General features: G+C 44.8%; 1 protein-coding gene across 2 annotated transcripts in view; it reads left to right on the top strand.

Annotated features, from left to right (window-relative positions):
* RAB11FIP3 (RAB11 family interacting protein 3) overlaps positions 1-13,164 on the top strand; it is a 49,927-nt gene that overhangs the window by 16,770 nt on the left and 19,993 nt on the right. For both annotated transcript variants that reach the window (XM_069984083.1, XM_069984082.1), the window contains exons 2-3: positions 1,765-1,858; positions 5,251-5,339. In XM_069984083.1, the coding sequence (XP_069840184.1) occupies positions 1,765-1,858; positions 5,251-5,339 (183 nt within the window). The remainder of the gene's footprint in view (positions 1-1,764; positions 1,859-5,250; positions 5,340-13,164) is intronic.

Here is a 13,164-nt window from a genome sequence, read left to right as displayed (position 1 = left end):
TAGCTTTGGCTGTCCAGGCATGATGGAAATTGTAGTCTTGCAACAGCCGGAAGGCCAAAGGTTCCCTTTCCCTGGTTTATAGGATGTTAGGGCCCTATTACACCGAACGATTATCGTTAAATCGTTCGAATCTAAACGATAATCGTTCAGTTGACATGCAGTTAACGATTAATGACCGAACGAGAAATCGTTGATCGCTTTATAAGACCTGGACCTATTTTTATCGTTGCTCGTTTGCAAATTGTTCGCATTGAATAAAACATCGTTCGGTCGTTTGCAGTAGATACGAACGCAATAGCGAAGAAAAAACGATCGCAAATACGATTGTAAGTAACAGTTATCCATGGAAATGAGTGAACGTTTTCAGGTCTTTCGCAATAGCGGTCGTTTGAGATCGTTAATCGTTAACGATTATGCGAACGATAATCGTCCAGGGGAATAGGGCCCTTAGGCTCTTAAAGGTGTCTGCCATTGGTCCCCATTTAGACCTACCTATGGCAGCAAAAAAAGACTGGGCCCTATCAGACTAAAATAAGAAACCAGTTCCACAGAAAATGGCTTCTCATTGTGCATTATATCCACCTAAATGACTCCACTATCCGGCACACCTTACTAGTCAGACCATTTTTTTTCTCCAAGCCATTAGGAAGGGGTTTGGTAAGGGACTCCCAGCACATGAGTTAATTCAGCACATTCATCACCGATACGCCTCATTGATGGAGGAAAAAATGGCGCTTACAGACAACAGATCAGGCTTGTCATAGTTGATGTATTCTGAATATATCACTATTTGAAGTATACGGTTTACAGACCATCGAAGCAAAGATTTTATGTACAAGTGACCCCACTACTTGGTCGCCCGTTAATCTGATGTATGCAGGATGCGTGACTTAGTGGTGTCTATGGGATAAGGGGCGCTAGATTTGTATTTTCTATGGCACCCCCTATTTACAATGTGCCGTTTACATTGGCAAGCATAGTTTCCAGCATCTCAGGCTCATAGACGGGGCTCCCGAGGAGGACCCCCTGGCTGTGACATCCGTATGCTTATCGGAACAACCCCCTTAATAACTTGTTATTAGCCACAACTCAGAACGAACAGAGAAATTGTGCTTGTTGCCCACAGCAACATGCCCGGATTTAATGAATATAATTTACATGGCTGTGTATAATGTTACAATGCCATCCAGTGCAATGTCAGGGCAGATGTGATCAGCGGAGGTGGGCGGGAGGGTGCCAGCCTGGGCATGGAGGTACAACCTTAATACATCTTGCACTGGCAAGGATAAGGTTAACTATTAAGGCCACCACAGGGGTTGTCACTAGAGATTGGCGAACCTCAAGCACACTTGGGTTTGTCTGATCCCAAGTGTAGAGAATTTGATTACCGGTGGCTGAAGAAGTTGGATGCTGCCCTAGGGAGTCCTGGAAAATGTGTATACTGCCATAGACGTTAGACGTATAGTAAAGTCAGCAGAATGTGCATGTTATTTTATAAGAATTGGGGGGAAGCGACTGCCAGACCCTTGTCACCACTGATCTCCTGGGGATCTGATATATACATGGGCCTTATAGATCCTCAGTCAAGTGCAGCCACTGAGGGAAACGTAAATCTGACAGGACACCTGGCAGCCGCTTATCTCCTCTTGTTCTCTGCACAGTCCAATGAAAAGTTTATGGGCAGCCTGAGATGTTGTAATCTCAGATCTTGGATTGTATCTGCTTCAATTCCTGCAATTAATTCATGTTTTATTCCCCTAACAGGTGAAATATCTGACAGGTTATCTGGATCCAGCTGGCCTGGGGGTTATAAATTTTCGTGACTTCTATCGAGGCATTTCCGAAATCCAAAATGAAGGTGAGTGCTGCTATATCTGTATCCGCCCATAGTCTATGGCTTACATGTATTAACTAATGCAACTAGTTTCTGGTTTGCATTGTGTTTTAATTCCACATTAAGAACTTTATGTCGGTGCATGGGAACATTGTATTGTCTGTGTCTAGCTGATGATAATCTATCCCAATCCCAGGGGTATAGCTAGGATTCACGGGGCCCCATAGCAAAATTTAAGGGGCCCCCCTCCCCTAAGCACAACACAAAGCACTGCGTGTATGTATGTGTATATATATATCTATATCTGCTTTACTGCTGGTGCACTTATAACCCCTGACCTCTGCAAGGAGCTCTGCACATTTTCCTTTCCTACTTGATTGCCAGCTGGAGAACAGAGGTTATCAGTGCAGTGAAGCAGCGATCTCTGTCTTCTGCTTGTTAACCTTTTTTTTGTGTTGCAGCATGTAAGTAAACATTGGGTTACTTACACACTGCAGTACATAAAGAGGACCTGCACCAGGCCAAAATTGCTGTCTTCTGGCAGATAGATACAGCAGTAACCTCTTACGTATCTGGATAGTTTCGGCTGATGAGTATTGACTGAGAAATTCCGTCCTGACTTCTTTACTGTTCAGCGGACTGCAGACAGGTGCAGCTATTTCCACTGTAAACTCCTGAGGTCAGAAATATTTGCCTGCTCTTGGCTTCATCCTCATTCCTCTTGAGGACGTGAGGTTGACGCGCAATCCATTAGCGGCTTACATTTGCATTTACAAAGTGAACAAGTCAGTGGTTTGTTGTAAGACCGATACGATCAGCAGCTAGGCTCTTCACTTTCTCATACACTCCCTTATCCGTAGGAAAGTTGAGAAAAGCACTTACGTCTTCTAACATGGGTGGGTTGTCTTCTCTGGTTAGGAGAGCTGTGCGTAAAAAAGAAAAATGGCTGTTACAGGAGTTATTACTCTTGTCTTTTTTAGTCCTTTACGACTGTATGGCATATCATGCAGCCACATGGGCCACTTATATGGTACTTACACTCTCTAATGTAGCATTGTCCATACCAATTGTAGCCGAACCGTTGCAAAACTGCAGCTCTCAGGCTGTCAGGACATGATAGGTAAGGTTTGTCTGTTTGCTGATGACACAAAAGTAAGCAATAGGGTTGACATTACTGGAGGTGTCGGCAATATGGAAAATGATTTAGCTTTACTATGTGGTCCAAACAATGGAAACTGCAGTTCAGTGTTTCCAAATGTAAAATAATGCAAATGGGGAGAAGAAATTCTCTATCCGAGTATCATATTGGCAGTTCTGTGCTGACAAAGACTTCAGAAGAGAAGGATTTAGAGGTAGTGATTTCTTACACTGACAATAAGTCACCAGTGCAACCAGGCGGTAGGAAAAACTAATGGTATGCTTTGTGTGTATGTGTATATATATATATATATATATATATATATATATATATATATATATATATATATATATATATACTGGGCTGTATGTGTGTGTATATATATATATATATATATATATATATATATATATATAGGTATGGTATGCTGGGCTGTATATGTATAATGGTATGCAGGGCTGTGTAGCTAGAGGTATAACCAGTAGGAAGAGGGTGATTGTGATCCCGCTGTATAGACCTCATCTACTTAAAGATATTGATAAAATAGAATTGGTCCAAAGACGGCTAGAAAAACGGTGGAGGGTGTGAGGCATAAAACCAGGAGCCTAACTACCATTGTAGCAGCCATAGCAGCTGCTACAGGGCCACAGCATCAGGGTTCTGTAAATACAGTTATGACTACACTTGATGGCCTAGTGTTCAGTTGGGGCTGGGTGGGGGGCCCCAATCAAAAGTTTGCTATGGGGCCCAGCCATTTCTAGTTACACCCCTGCAGAAAACATCTCAGGAAAGACTTAAGGATCTAAATGTGTATGGTCTGGAGGACCTTTATATGTGTTACTGGACTAAATAAGGTTCAGGAGGGTAGTAACCAGACGCAATCTGAGGTTACTAAAGAAATATCAGAAACAACACAAAGTATTACTTTACTGAAAGAGTAGTAGATGCTTGGAACAAACTCCCAGCAGATGTGGTAGGTAAATCTACAATAACTAATGATGGGATAAACCTATATCTATCCCAAGATAGTAAGAAGGGGAGGCTAGATGGACCAGATGGTCTTTTTCTGATGACAATCTTCTATCTTTCTATGATGGGGTTGTAGTTTTGTAGCAGCTTTAGAACCATAGGTTGGAAAACATTGTTCATTAAAAAAGTACAGCACCCTGAAGGAGACCACCGATATGACTAGAAGTTTACTGAATTTGTACCACATCAATTGGGTGGGGGAGGAAAACCCACAAGGAGACTTTAACGTCTTCCTGTACATGGCGTTTTACGTTCTATCTACAACGGAAACCACCACAGACCTGGCAGCATTTACCTCGCCCTTATGACTTGAAGTTTCCTTAAAGCCGGCATTAGAACGTCTGGAGGCCATATATCATAAAATATTATTTCTGGCCCCCGGTTTGGAAATTTAGGTAGATCTGAATGTTCTATTCTCCAGCTTCAAAAAGGGGGGCTCCTAAATTCTAATATTTTATTCACATTTTGCTCAGAGTATATTAGCATAATTATAGTTATACTTCGTACAAAGATTGTCTTGACATGGGGCCACTTTCTCCTGGGCGTCTGCAGATTTGCTAAACTTGGCAGAATGAGTAGATACCACACAGTGTTTGTGGATTAAAGGGTGAAGTACAGTGTGTTCATCTTCTCTACAGCACCTCCACAGGAGAAATGATGTATTACACATTGCTGCATTAAAAGCAATGCTCATGGCCAGGCAGGGTCCTCCAGTTGCTGTCACTAAATATTGAGGGTCCTAAATCCCCCCCCCCCCTCATTTCTAGATACATTACAGATTTAAAGGACAACTCCCGCGTTATATAACTTTGTAATGTGTGTTAGCCACCTGTCTGGAGCCTTTCCGCCTCACACCCCCCCCCCCCCCCCCCCCCCCCCAAAAGCCCGGAAGTAAAAAGGCTGCATCGGCAGCCTTTTCGCTCTCATTCATGCCCTGGGACCCCGGAAGTGAGGAAGAAGATGAAGACTCGGACGGGGTTAATCAGGACCACGGCCGGTGGGATTTTCGACTGGTGATCGACTTAGGAGGGATGGTGAGTATAGGGTCTGTGTCTGTTAGTGTTTTTTTTTTTTGTTTTGTTTTTTTGCTGACGCCGGAGTTGTCCTTTAAGTCCTGGATGGTTGTAGCATTTTGACAGACATCTTATTTGTTGCTATGAATGGTGTTGCCAGAACTGACTTCTGCTTAATGTTATCCAGAGAACGGTCCTTATTATTAATGTGTTCCTACATCTGTTTTACTGTACAGATCTGGACATGCAGCTGTATGATATGGGATACCCCTCTGAGGAGGAACCCGCCTGCTCTGTGGACTTCGATGACCTGGCTGCATTTGAGGTTAGTTTTTCTGGCTTCTATGTAGAGGTAATCTATGTAACTGTAAACACATTACATTTCTATCTTCAGAGCTGCACTCACTATTCTGCTGGTCAGGTGACCGTGTACATACATTACTTATCCTGTACTGATCCTGAGTTACATCCCGTATTATACTCCAGAGCTGCACTCACTATTCTGCTGGTGGAGTCACTGTGTACATACATCTTATACTGTACTGGTCCTGAGTTACATCCTGTATTATACTCCAGAGCTGCACTCACTATTCTGCTGGTGGAGTCACTGTATACATACATTACATTACTTATTCTGTACTGATCCTGAGTTACATCCTGTATTATACTCCAGAGCTGCACTCACTATTCTGCTGGTGGAGTCACTGTGTACATACATCTTATACCATACTGGTCCTGAGTTACATCACACTGAAATTGTTTGATGGCCACAATTGTATAAATGACTATGAAGCCTGAGTTGGACTCTTAATGGGAAAAGCTAATAATCTTTAATCTTTAAGAGGTCTGCCATTTTCGATAAGTGGATTAGTGTCTGTCACATGAAGAAATGTATGATCACTCAGTCACGTAAACCTTTGAAAGGCCGCCGTCCTCATAGTTTTCTGTTCAAGAACAATGCTGTCTGTCTTTTCCCCACTCTGTTAAACCCATCTTCCCCTCCATCCCTTCCCCCATAAAGACACAACTCTATCTTTTTTTCTCTGCCCCCCCCCCCACCCCATCACTTTAATCTCCGTCTGTTTTCCCACTCCCCCCCCCTCACCCACCTCATTGTTGACCCCCTTTTGTCTTTGCCCTTTGACCTTCTTTTCATTACGTTTAATTATAAAGCAACTACAAATTCCGATGAGCTTTACAGCTGCCGATAGACGCTGAGATGTAGAACATAGTGAAATATTAGTGGTGATTATGGATGGTATTATATGGCAGCTATATCCATTCACCTCATACACCTTGGCATACGCCTGGCATCTGGCCATAGACATAAGATAGCTGTCCTCCATCGTTCGTCTGACCAGTATCTCTCCCAATCCCCTCCCTGTATACCCGGGGTAGAGAACCTTGGCTCTCCAGCTGTTGCAAAACTGCAACTCCCATCATGCCTGGACAGCCAAAGCTAAAGCTTTGGCTGTCCACGCATGATGGGAGTTGTAGTTTTACAACAGCTGAAGAGCCAAGGTTCCCTACCCCTGCTGTATACCAAGCAACCATGTATTCTTAAAGCTGTTTCCAGACTCCTTTGGCAGTGGCTTATCTTTCTGACACCAAAAGGATCAGGCAATTGAAATCCATCAAGAGGATCCTTCTGATCTACCATCAAGAGAGTTGGGAGGCTCCCATATGGCTGATACCCCCAAAATCATTGGGTTCAGTCAGTGTTCCAAGCGTATGGTCAGCTGCAGTAACCCCATTATGATGTGCTCACCACAAAGGTTATCTGTCCTTTTTCCAGAAACAGTGCCTCTCCTGTCCACATTTGGTATTGCATCTCCTATTCTAGTGCCTATCAGACATAGCCCATAGGTATCTGAAGACCTGAGCGCTATGCCTGCCCCTGTGTTATGACTACACTGAATGGTCACATTGCACTGTACTCCATTGTAATGTGCAGGTGTATTTAGTGTACACTGTGGAAATTTGCTCCAAGTATTTATTGTTCTTAGTCAGGTGATAATATCAGTGACTGTGTCACCTTGAATGGCGAGGAAATAGTCCTGTCTGTCACATCTGTTACCATAGGCTCCGTACTGAACGCCTTATATTCACCGCTGCTGCCATCTGCTGTTATAAAGTGAAATATGTCAGCGGTGACCCTGTTCCATAATAGCTTGTCCCTGAGAGAGAGCAGGCCGGTCATGCATCATCTGCTGACAATATACGCTCTGCTACGGTAGTTATTATGCCATCTCCACCACAGCAGACAACGGGTTAACTTATATAAGCCATTTATAATGGGATTTTCCATAGAGTTAATCATGGTTCCTCTTTCCACAATGACTGGTTGGTTTGCCAGATTCAAAACGCTGTCCAGGTAAGGGTTAACATGGTAATAGGCCTGTCAAATGGAGGTCCCGCTGTAAGGACCACCAGGTGATCCCCAGAATCTGCAGCTTGTGTCCCCATGACAACACTTACTGGTGTTATTGCCATTCAGCTTTGCCAGAGATTCATATCACCATCCACATATACTGTATATCCACATGCCTATGTGTACATAAGAGTGTAAGGAGATACAGATCCATACAATGTCCCTCCTGACAGTAATGAATTACCTAAGCGCAGGCCATTGTGGACATATGCAAATCTGTAGGTTTTCACAGGAAGATGGAAATCACCGTCCATTACATAAGTTCCTCTTCACAGAGGTAATAACAGGGAAGCGTCACAGTGCTAGTGAGGATCTCTGTGGAGTGCAACTTCCACTTCACCTGTGCTCACTGTTGCCCCCTGTTGAGTAATGTACTTTGCATGATGTGCCCAGAGGGGCTGAGTAAGGGAAGTGACACTGTATCATAGTAGTGTAACTACTATAATACTGTCCCCTAAGTACAAGAATATACCTACTATAATACTGCTTCCTATATACAGGAATATAACTACTATAATACTGCTCCTATATACAAGAATATAACTACTATAATACTACTCCCTATATACAGGAATATAACTACTATAATACTGCTCCCTATATACAAGAATATAACTACTATAATACTGCTCCTATATACAGGAATATAACTACTATAATACTGCTCCTATATACAAGAATATAACTACTATAATACTACTCCCTATATACAAGAATATAACTACTATAATACTACTCCCTATATACAAGAATATAACTACAATATTACTGCTCCTATATACTAGAATATAACTACTATAATACTGCCCCTATATACAGGAATATAACTACTATAATACTGTTACTATATATAAGAATATAACTACTATAATGCTGCCCCTATATACAAGAATATAACTACTATAATGCTGCCTCCCATATATACAGGAATATAACTAATATAATACTGCCTCCTATATACAGGAATATAACTACTATAATACTGCTCCTATATACAGGAATATAACTACTATAATACTGCTCCTATATAAAAGAATATAACTAATATAATACTGCCTCCTATATACAGGAATATAACTACTATAATACTGCCCCTATATACAGGAATATAACTACTATAATACTGCCCCCTATATACAAGAATATAACTAATATAATATGAACTGGAGAGAATGGAACCGCTGCACATCCGATCTAGCGGCACTAGTATCAGCCATAGGTGTGAGGTGCAGCACTCTGTTTCTTCCCTGAACCGCATAACTACTATAATACTGCTCCTATATACAGAAATATAAATGCCATAGTGCTGCCCCCTATAGACAGTGCACTGTGTGATGTCTCCCTGCTCTTGTTACCTCCATATACAGGCCGGGTGAGCTGCTCTTGTATCTCAGACTACTTCCCTCTTTATCCGCCTGTAGTAGAATATAAACACTTGCGGAGACAGATGAGGAATTTGGCCGCTCTTCACAATCCTTTGCTAACTCTTCTATACAAGAGGCCTCTCTGTCTTCTACCTTAGTGAGGTCACATTTATATTTAATTTTCACATTTTTTTTCTATTTGAGTAAATGGAATAAAACCCCTCCAAAAAGAACACCAATACAAGATTAAGTGAAATGCCAGGTGCACAGAAATCTCCTCCCATGGGGTGCACAGGGATCTCCTCCCATGGGGTGCACAGGGATCTCCTCCCATGGGGTGCACAGGGATCTCCTCCCATGGGGTGCACAGGGATCTCCTCCCATGGGGTGCACAGGGATCTCCTCCCATGGGGTGCACAGGGATCTCCTCCCATGGGGTGCACAGGGATCTCCTCCCATGGGGTGCACAGGGATCTCCTCCCATGGGGTGCACAGGGATCTCCTCCCATGGGGTGCACAGGGATCTCCTCCCATGGGGTGCACAGGGATCTCCTCCCATGGGGTGCACAGGGATCTCCTCCCATGGGGTGCACAGGGATCTCCTCCCATGGGGTGCACAGGGATCTCCTCCCATGGGGTGCACAGGGATCTCCTCCCATGGGGTGCACAGGGATCTCCTCCCATGGGGTGCACAGGGATCTCCTCCCATGGGGTGCACAGGGATCTCCTCCCATGGGGTGCACAGGGATCTCCTCCCATGGGGTGCACAGGGATCTCCTCCCATGGGGTGCACAGGGATCTCCTCCCTTGGGGTGCACAGGGATCTCCTCCCTTGGGGTGCACAGGGATCTCCCTCCATGGGGTGCACAGGGATCTCCTTCCTTGGGGTGCACAGGGATCTCCTTCCTTGGGGTGCACAGGGATCTCCTCCCATCAGGTGCACAGCAATCCGAGGGGTTACTATGATCTTGTCTACAGGCCTGGCACAATATCCTTCCCTGTCTGTGGCTTGACCAGTGTTATGTAACTCCTATTGTGTAAGAAGAAGTTCTGCGGCTTTGTAGTATGGGTCACTCCCTCACTATTATTAGATCTCTGCTTGCTCTCACTGAATGGAAATCTACTTAATTGTATTTGCACACCAGAAACGTATACAGAACGTTTGGCATCCCATTTGTTTACCATTGTCCCTGTTATTGCCGGGACCCATTGCAGGAAGTGTATAGTATTACCTAGCAGCCATTCAGAGAGCAGCGTCGGGCCCTTCCCCTCCTCTTCACTTGGGCCCCTAGAATGGGCCCCTCCACAGCTTTCATTTACGATAACAGCTGATGGTTTGTTACAGTGTATCATCATATCATTTCATATCAGTGTATCGTCATCATCATCATCATCTGTGCTGCTGTGCACTTCACTCATGGAACATTGTCTGATTCAATGTTTCTCATCATGTGGCTCTCCAGGTATTGCACAACTACAACTCCCATCATGCTCTGACAACCTCAGGTTGGGGAACACTGGTCTTTTAGGAGGTTGCACTCTTTCCACCATACTTTACACTGCAGTACCAGTTCTCCAGACTAATGTTTACCAACTGTTGCAAAACTACAACTCCTATCATTCTCTGACAACCTCAGGTTGGGGAATATTAGCCGGCTAAGAGGTTGCACTCCTGTCTTTCCACCATGCTTTACACTGCAGCCCCAGTTGTCCATGATAACATTCACTAAGCTGTTGCAAAACTACAACACTCATTATGCTCTGATAACGTCAGGTTGGGGAACTCTGTTCGTCTAAGAGGTTCCACTCTTCTCTTTCCACCATGCTTTACACTGCAGTCCCAGTTGTCCATGATAACATTCACTAAGCTGTTGCAAAACTACAACTCTCATCATGTCCTTACAGCCAATAGGCTGTAAGGGCATGATGGGAGTTGTAGTTTTGCAACTTCTGCAGACCCACAGGTTACTACTGTGGTCTAATAGTCATGATGGGTGAATGGAAACAGAGATATAGGAGGTATACAGGAGGCTGGCCAGCCCTGTACTGGAGGAGTTAAGTGCAGGAGGAGTGTACCTGGGTGCACGTGACTCCGGACAGGTTTGTCCCCTCCCAGTCCAAAGAGACGCTGCTCCAAGTTGCAAGGTCAGAAACAGAAGCCACTGTATTCCCTGCAGACGCTTCCTGCTCTCTCTACTTGTTGGTTATTCCCCCCCCAGACTTTAGTCAGCCCCCCACAGCGGATCTATTAGAGTCCTTCCCGGGGATGCAATGCTGGTGCGAGAAGGACAAGCCCTTACCCCAGTGAGGATGGCACTACAGGTGAGTCACCCAGTAAGGGGCACCTGCGCTGTCTGGCATTCACAGCTGTTGCCGGTGTAGCGTCTTGTGTACATGGCACGTGTAAAAAAAGTTATGTATGTGTAGGGGTATTTCTGTAGAGTATCTGTTTTGTATATTACACCTATAGATGTAGCAGAGCTGTGTTTGTCATCATCCAACAAATAGAATGCGAGATGTTTCCCCGCAGTCCTGTGCGATATCACGTATTCAGCTCTGCTACATCTGCATGCACTGTAAATAGTATTTGTAGACCGTGCCAGTAGTCTAATAATTCCCTACGTTCAGGTATATCTTATTAAAATGTTCCATGGAGTCCATGGAGCCCCCAAAAAGTTGTCATTGGGGAGCCTGGGCGAACGGTAATGGTGGCCATGTTTGTTGTCATACAACAGTTGATGAATTAGTTTTTCCTTCACTATCTGTTGTTTCTATTGCTCTCTGTTATCAGCCATTTCACACAGAGGAGAGGGAAGACTATTGTATTCAATGTGACAGGAAGTGAAGATAGGTAGATCCCTGCCCCCCATGATCCCTACTTTGTCCTTTACATCCATAGGTGTGAATGATAGCAGTTGCGTCCTGCTGTGCTTTTATACAGTACATTGCTCTCTTTTTTATTCGGCGCTGGCCCTTTAACACCTGGCTGGGCTGCTGTTACACTCGCCAGTCTCAACAGGACAGGCTACATCTAAAGGATCTGATCATTTTTGCTGATTATCATGGTTGTTGACAGTTTTCAGGTGGGTGGTCATGTCCGTATTTGGGGTATTCTGGGGCCCTCAGTGTAGTAATGTAGTTGTACAAAGTCTGTGCCCACCATTGTGCATGGTCTTGGCTGCCATCACTAACCTGCCTATGAGGGCACGACTGTGCCAGGATGGGTTCGTATTTTAAAGACCGGACACTGATATGCATATTGTTGGTGCACGGTTATTGATGTAGGGAGGTACTGTGGCATTCACTGGCATGGGGAGGGGCACTGTGGCAGTCATTGTTGGTTGGTAGTGTGACTGTTGTCCATGCTCTGAGTACTGTGGCGGTCACTGAAGTGTGTGTTTGGGGCTGGGGTACACTGTAGTAATTTGTTATGGAGTCACTGATGTGTGGGAGCATTGTAGGGGGGTCACTAGTGTGCGGGAACTGTGGAGGTCACTTTTGTGGGGGGGCACTGTAGGGGTTATTGGGGGGGGGACTGCAGTAGTCACTGATGTGTGTGGGCATTGTAGGGGGTCACTAGTGTGGGGGGTACTGTGGCAAACGTTCTTGTGGGGTTACGGTAATGAAGGGGTGGTGTGACTGTTGCCAGGACATACCAGGACTGTTGCCAGGACATACTGTCTCTTCACCCCACAGCAGCCAATCACAGCTCAGCTTTCATTTTAAAAGTACTTGTGTAGACATAAAAGCTGAGATCTGATTGGCTGCCATATACACTTATTTGTTGTATTTATCTATTGCTGACATCTTCGTAATTTCTAATAGCATGAGCCACTTACAGGTGAGATAGTCACATCATCCACGCCAATCAATACCCCAGGCCTCTGTTGTACGTGTGATGGTGTTGTGGTGGAGGCAGCCATATCACTCTCCAGGCCTCTGTTGTACGTGTGATGGTGTTGTGGTGGAGGCAGCCATATCACTCTCCAGGCCGTTGTTGTTGTACATGTGATGGTGTTGTGGTGGAGGCAGCCATATCACTCCCCAGGCCTCTGTTGTACGTGTGATGGTGTTGTGGTGGAGGCAACCATATCACTCTTCAGGCCGTTGTTGTGGGTGTGATGGTGTTGTGGTGGAGGCAGCCATATCACTCCCCAGGCCTCTGTTGTACGTGTGATGGTGTTGTGGTGGAGGCAGCCATATCACTCCCCAGGCCTCTGTTGTACGTGTGATGGTGTTGTGGTGGAGGCAGCCATATCACTCTCCAGGCCGTTGTTGTGGGTGTGATGGTGTTGTGGTGGAGGCAGCTATATCACTCTCCAGGCCGTTGTTGTGGGTGTGATGGTGTTGTGGTG

The sequence above is a fragment of the Dendropsophus ebraccatus genome, chromosome 9 (genome assembly GCF_027789765.1).
Source record: "Dendropsophus ebraccatus isolate aDenEbr1 chromosome 9, aDenEbr1.pat, whole genome shotgun sequence".
In the NCBI taxonomy this organism is placed as follows: domain Eukaryota; kingdom Metazoa; phylum Chordata; class Amphibia; order Anura; family Hylidae; genus Dendropsophus; species Dendropsophus ebraccatus.
The sequence above is the reverse complement of the archived record's forward strand: the minus strand, read 5'-3'. Positions and strand labels throughout refer to the sequence as shown.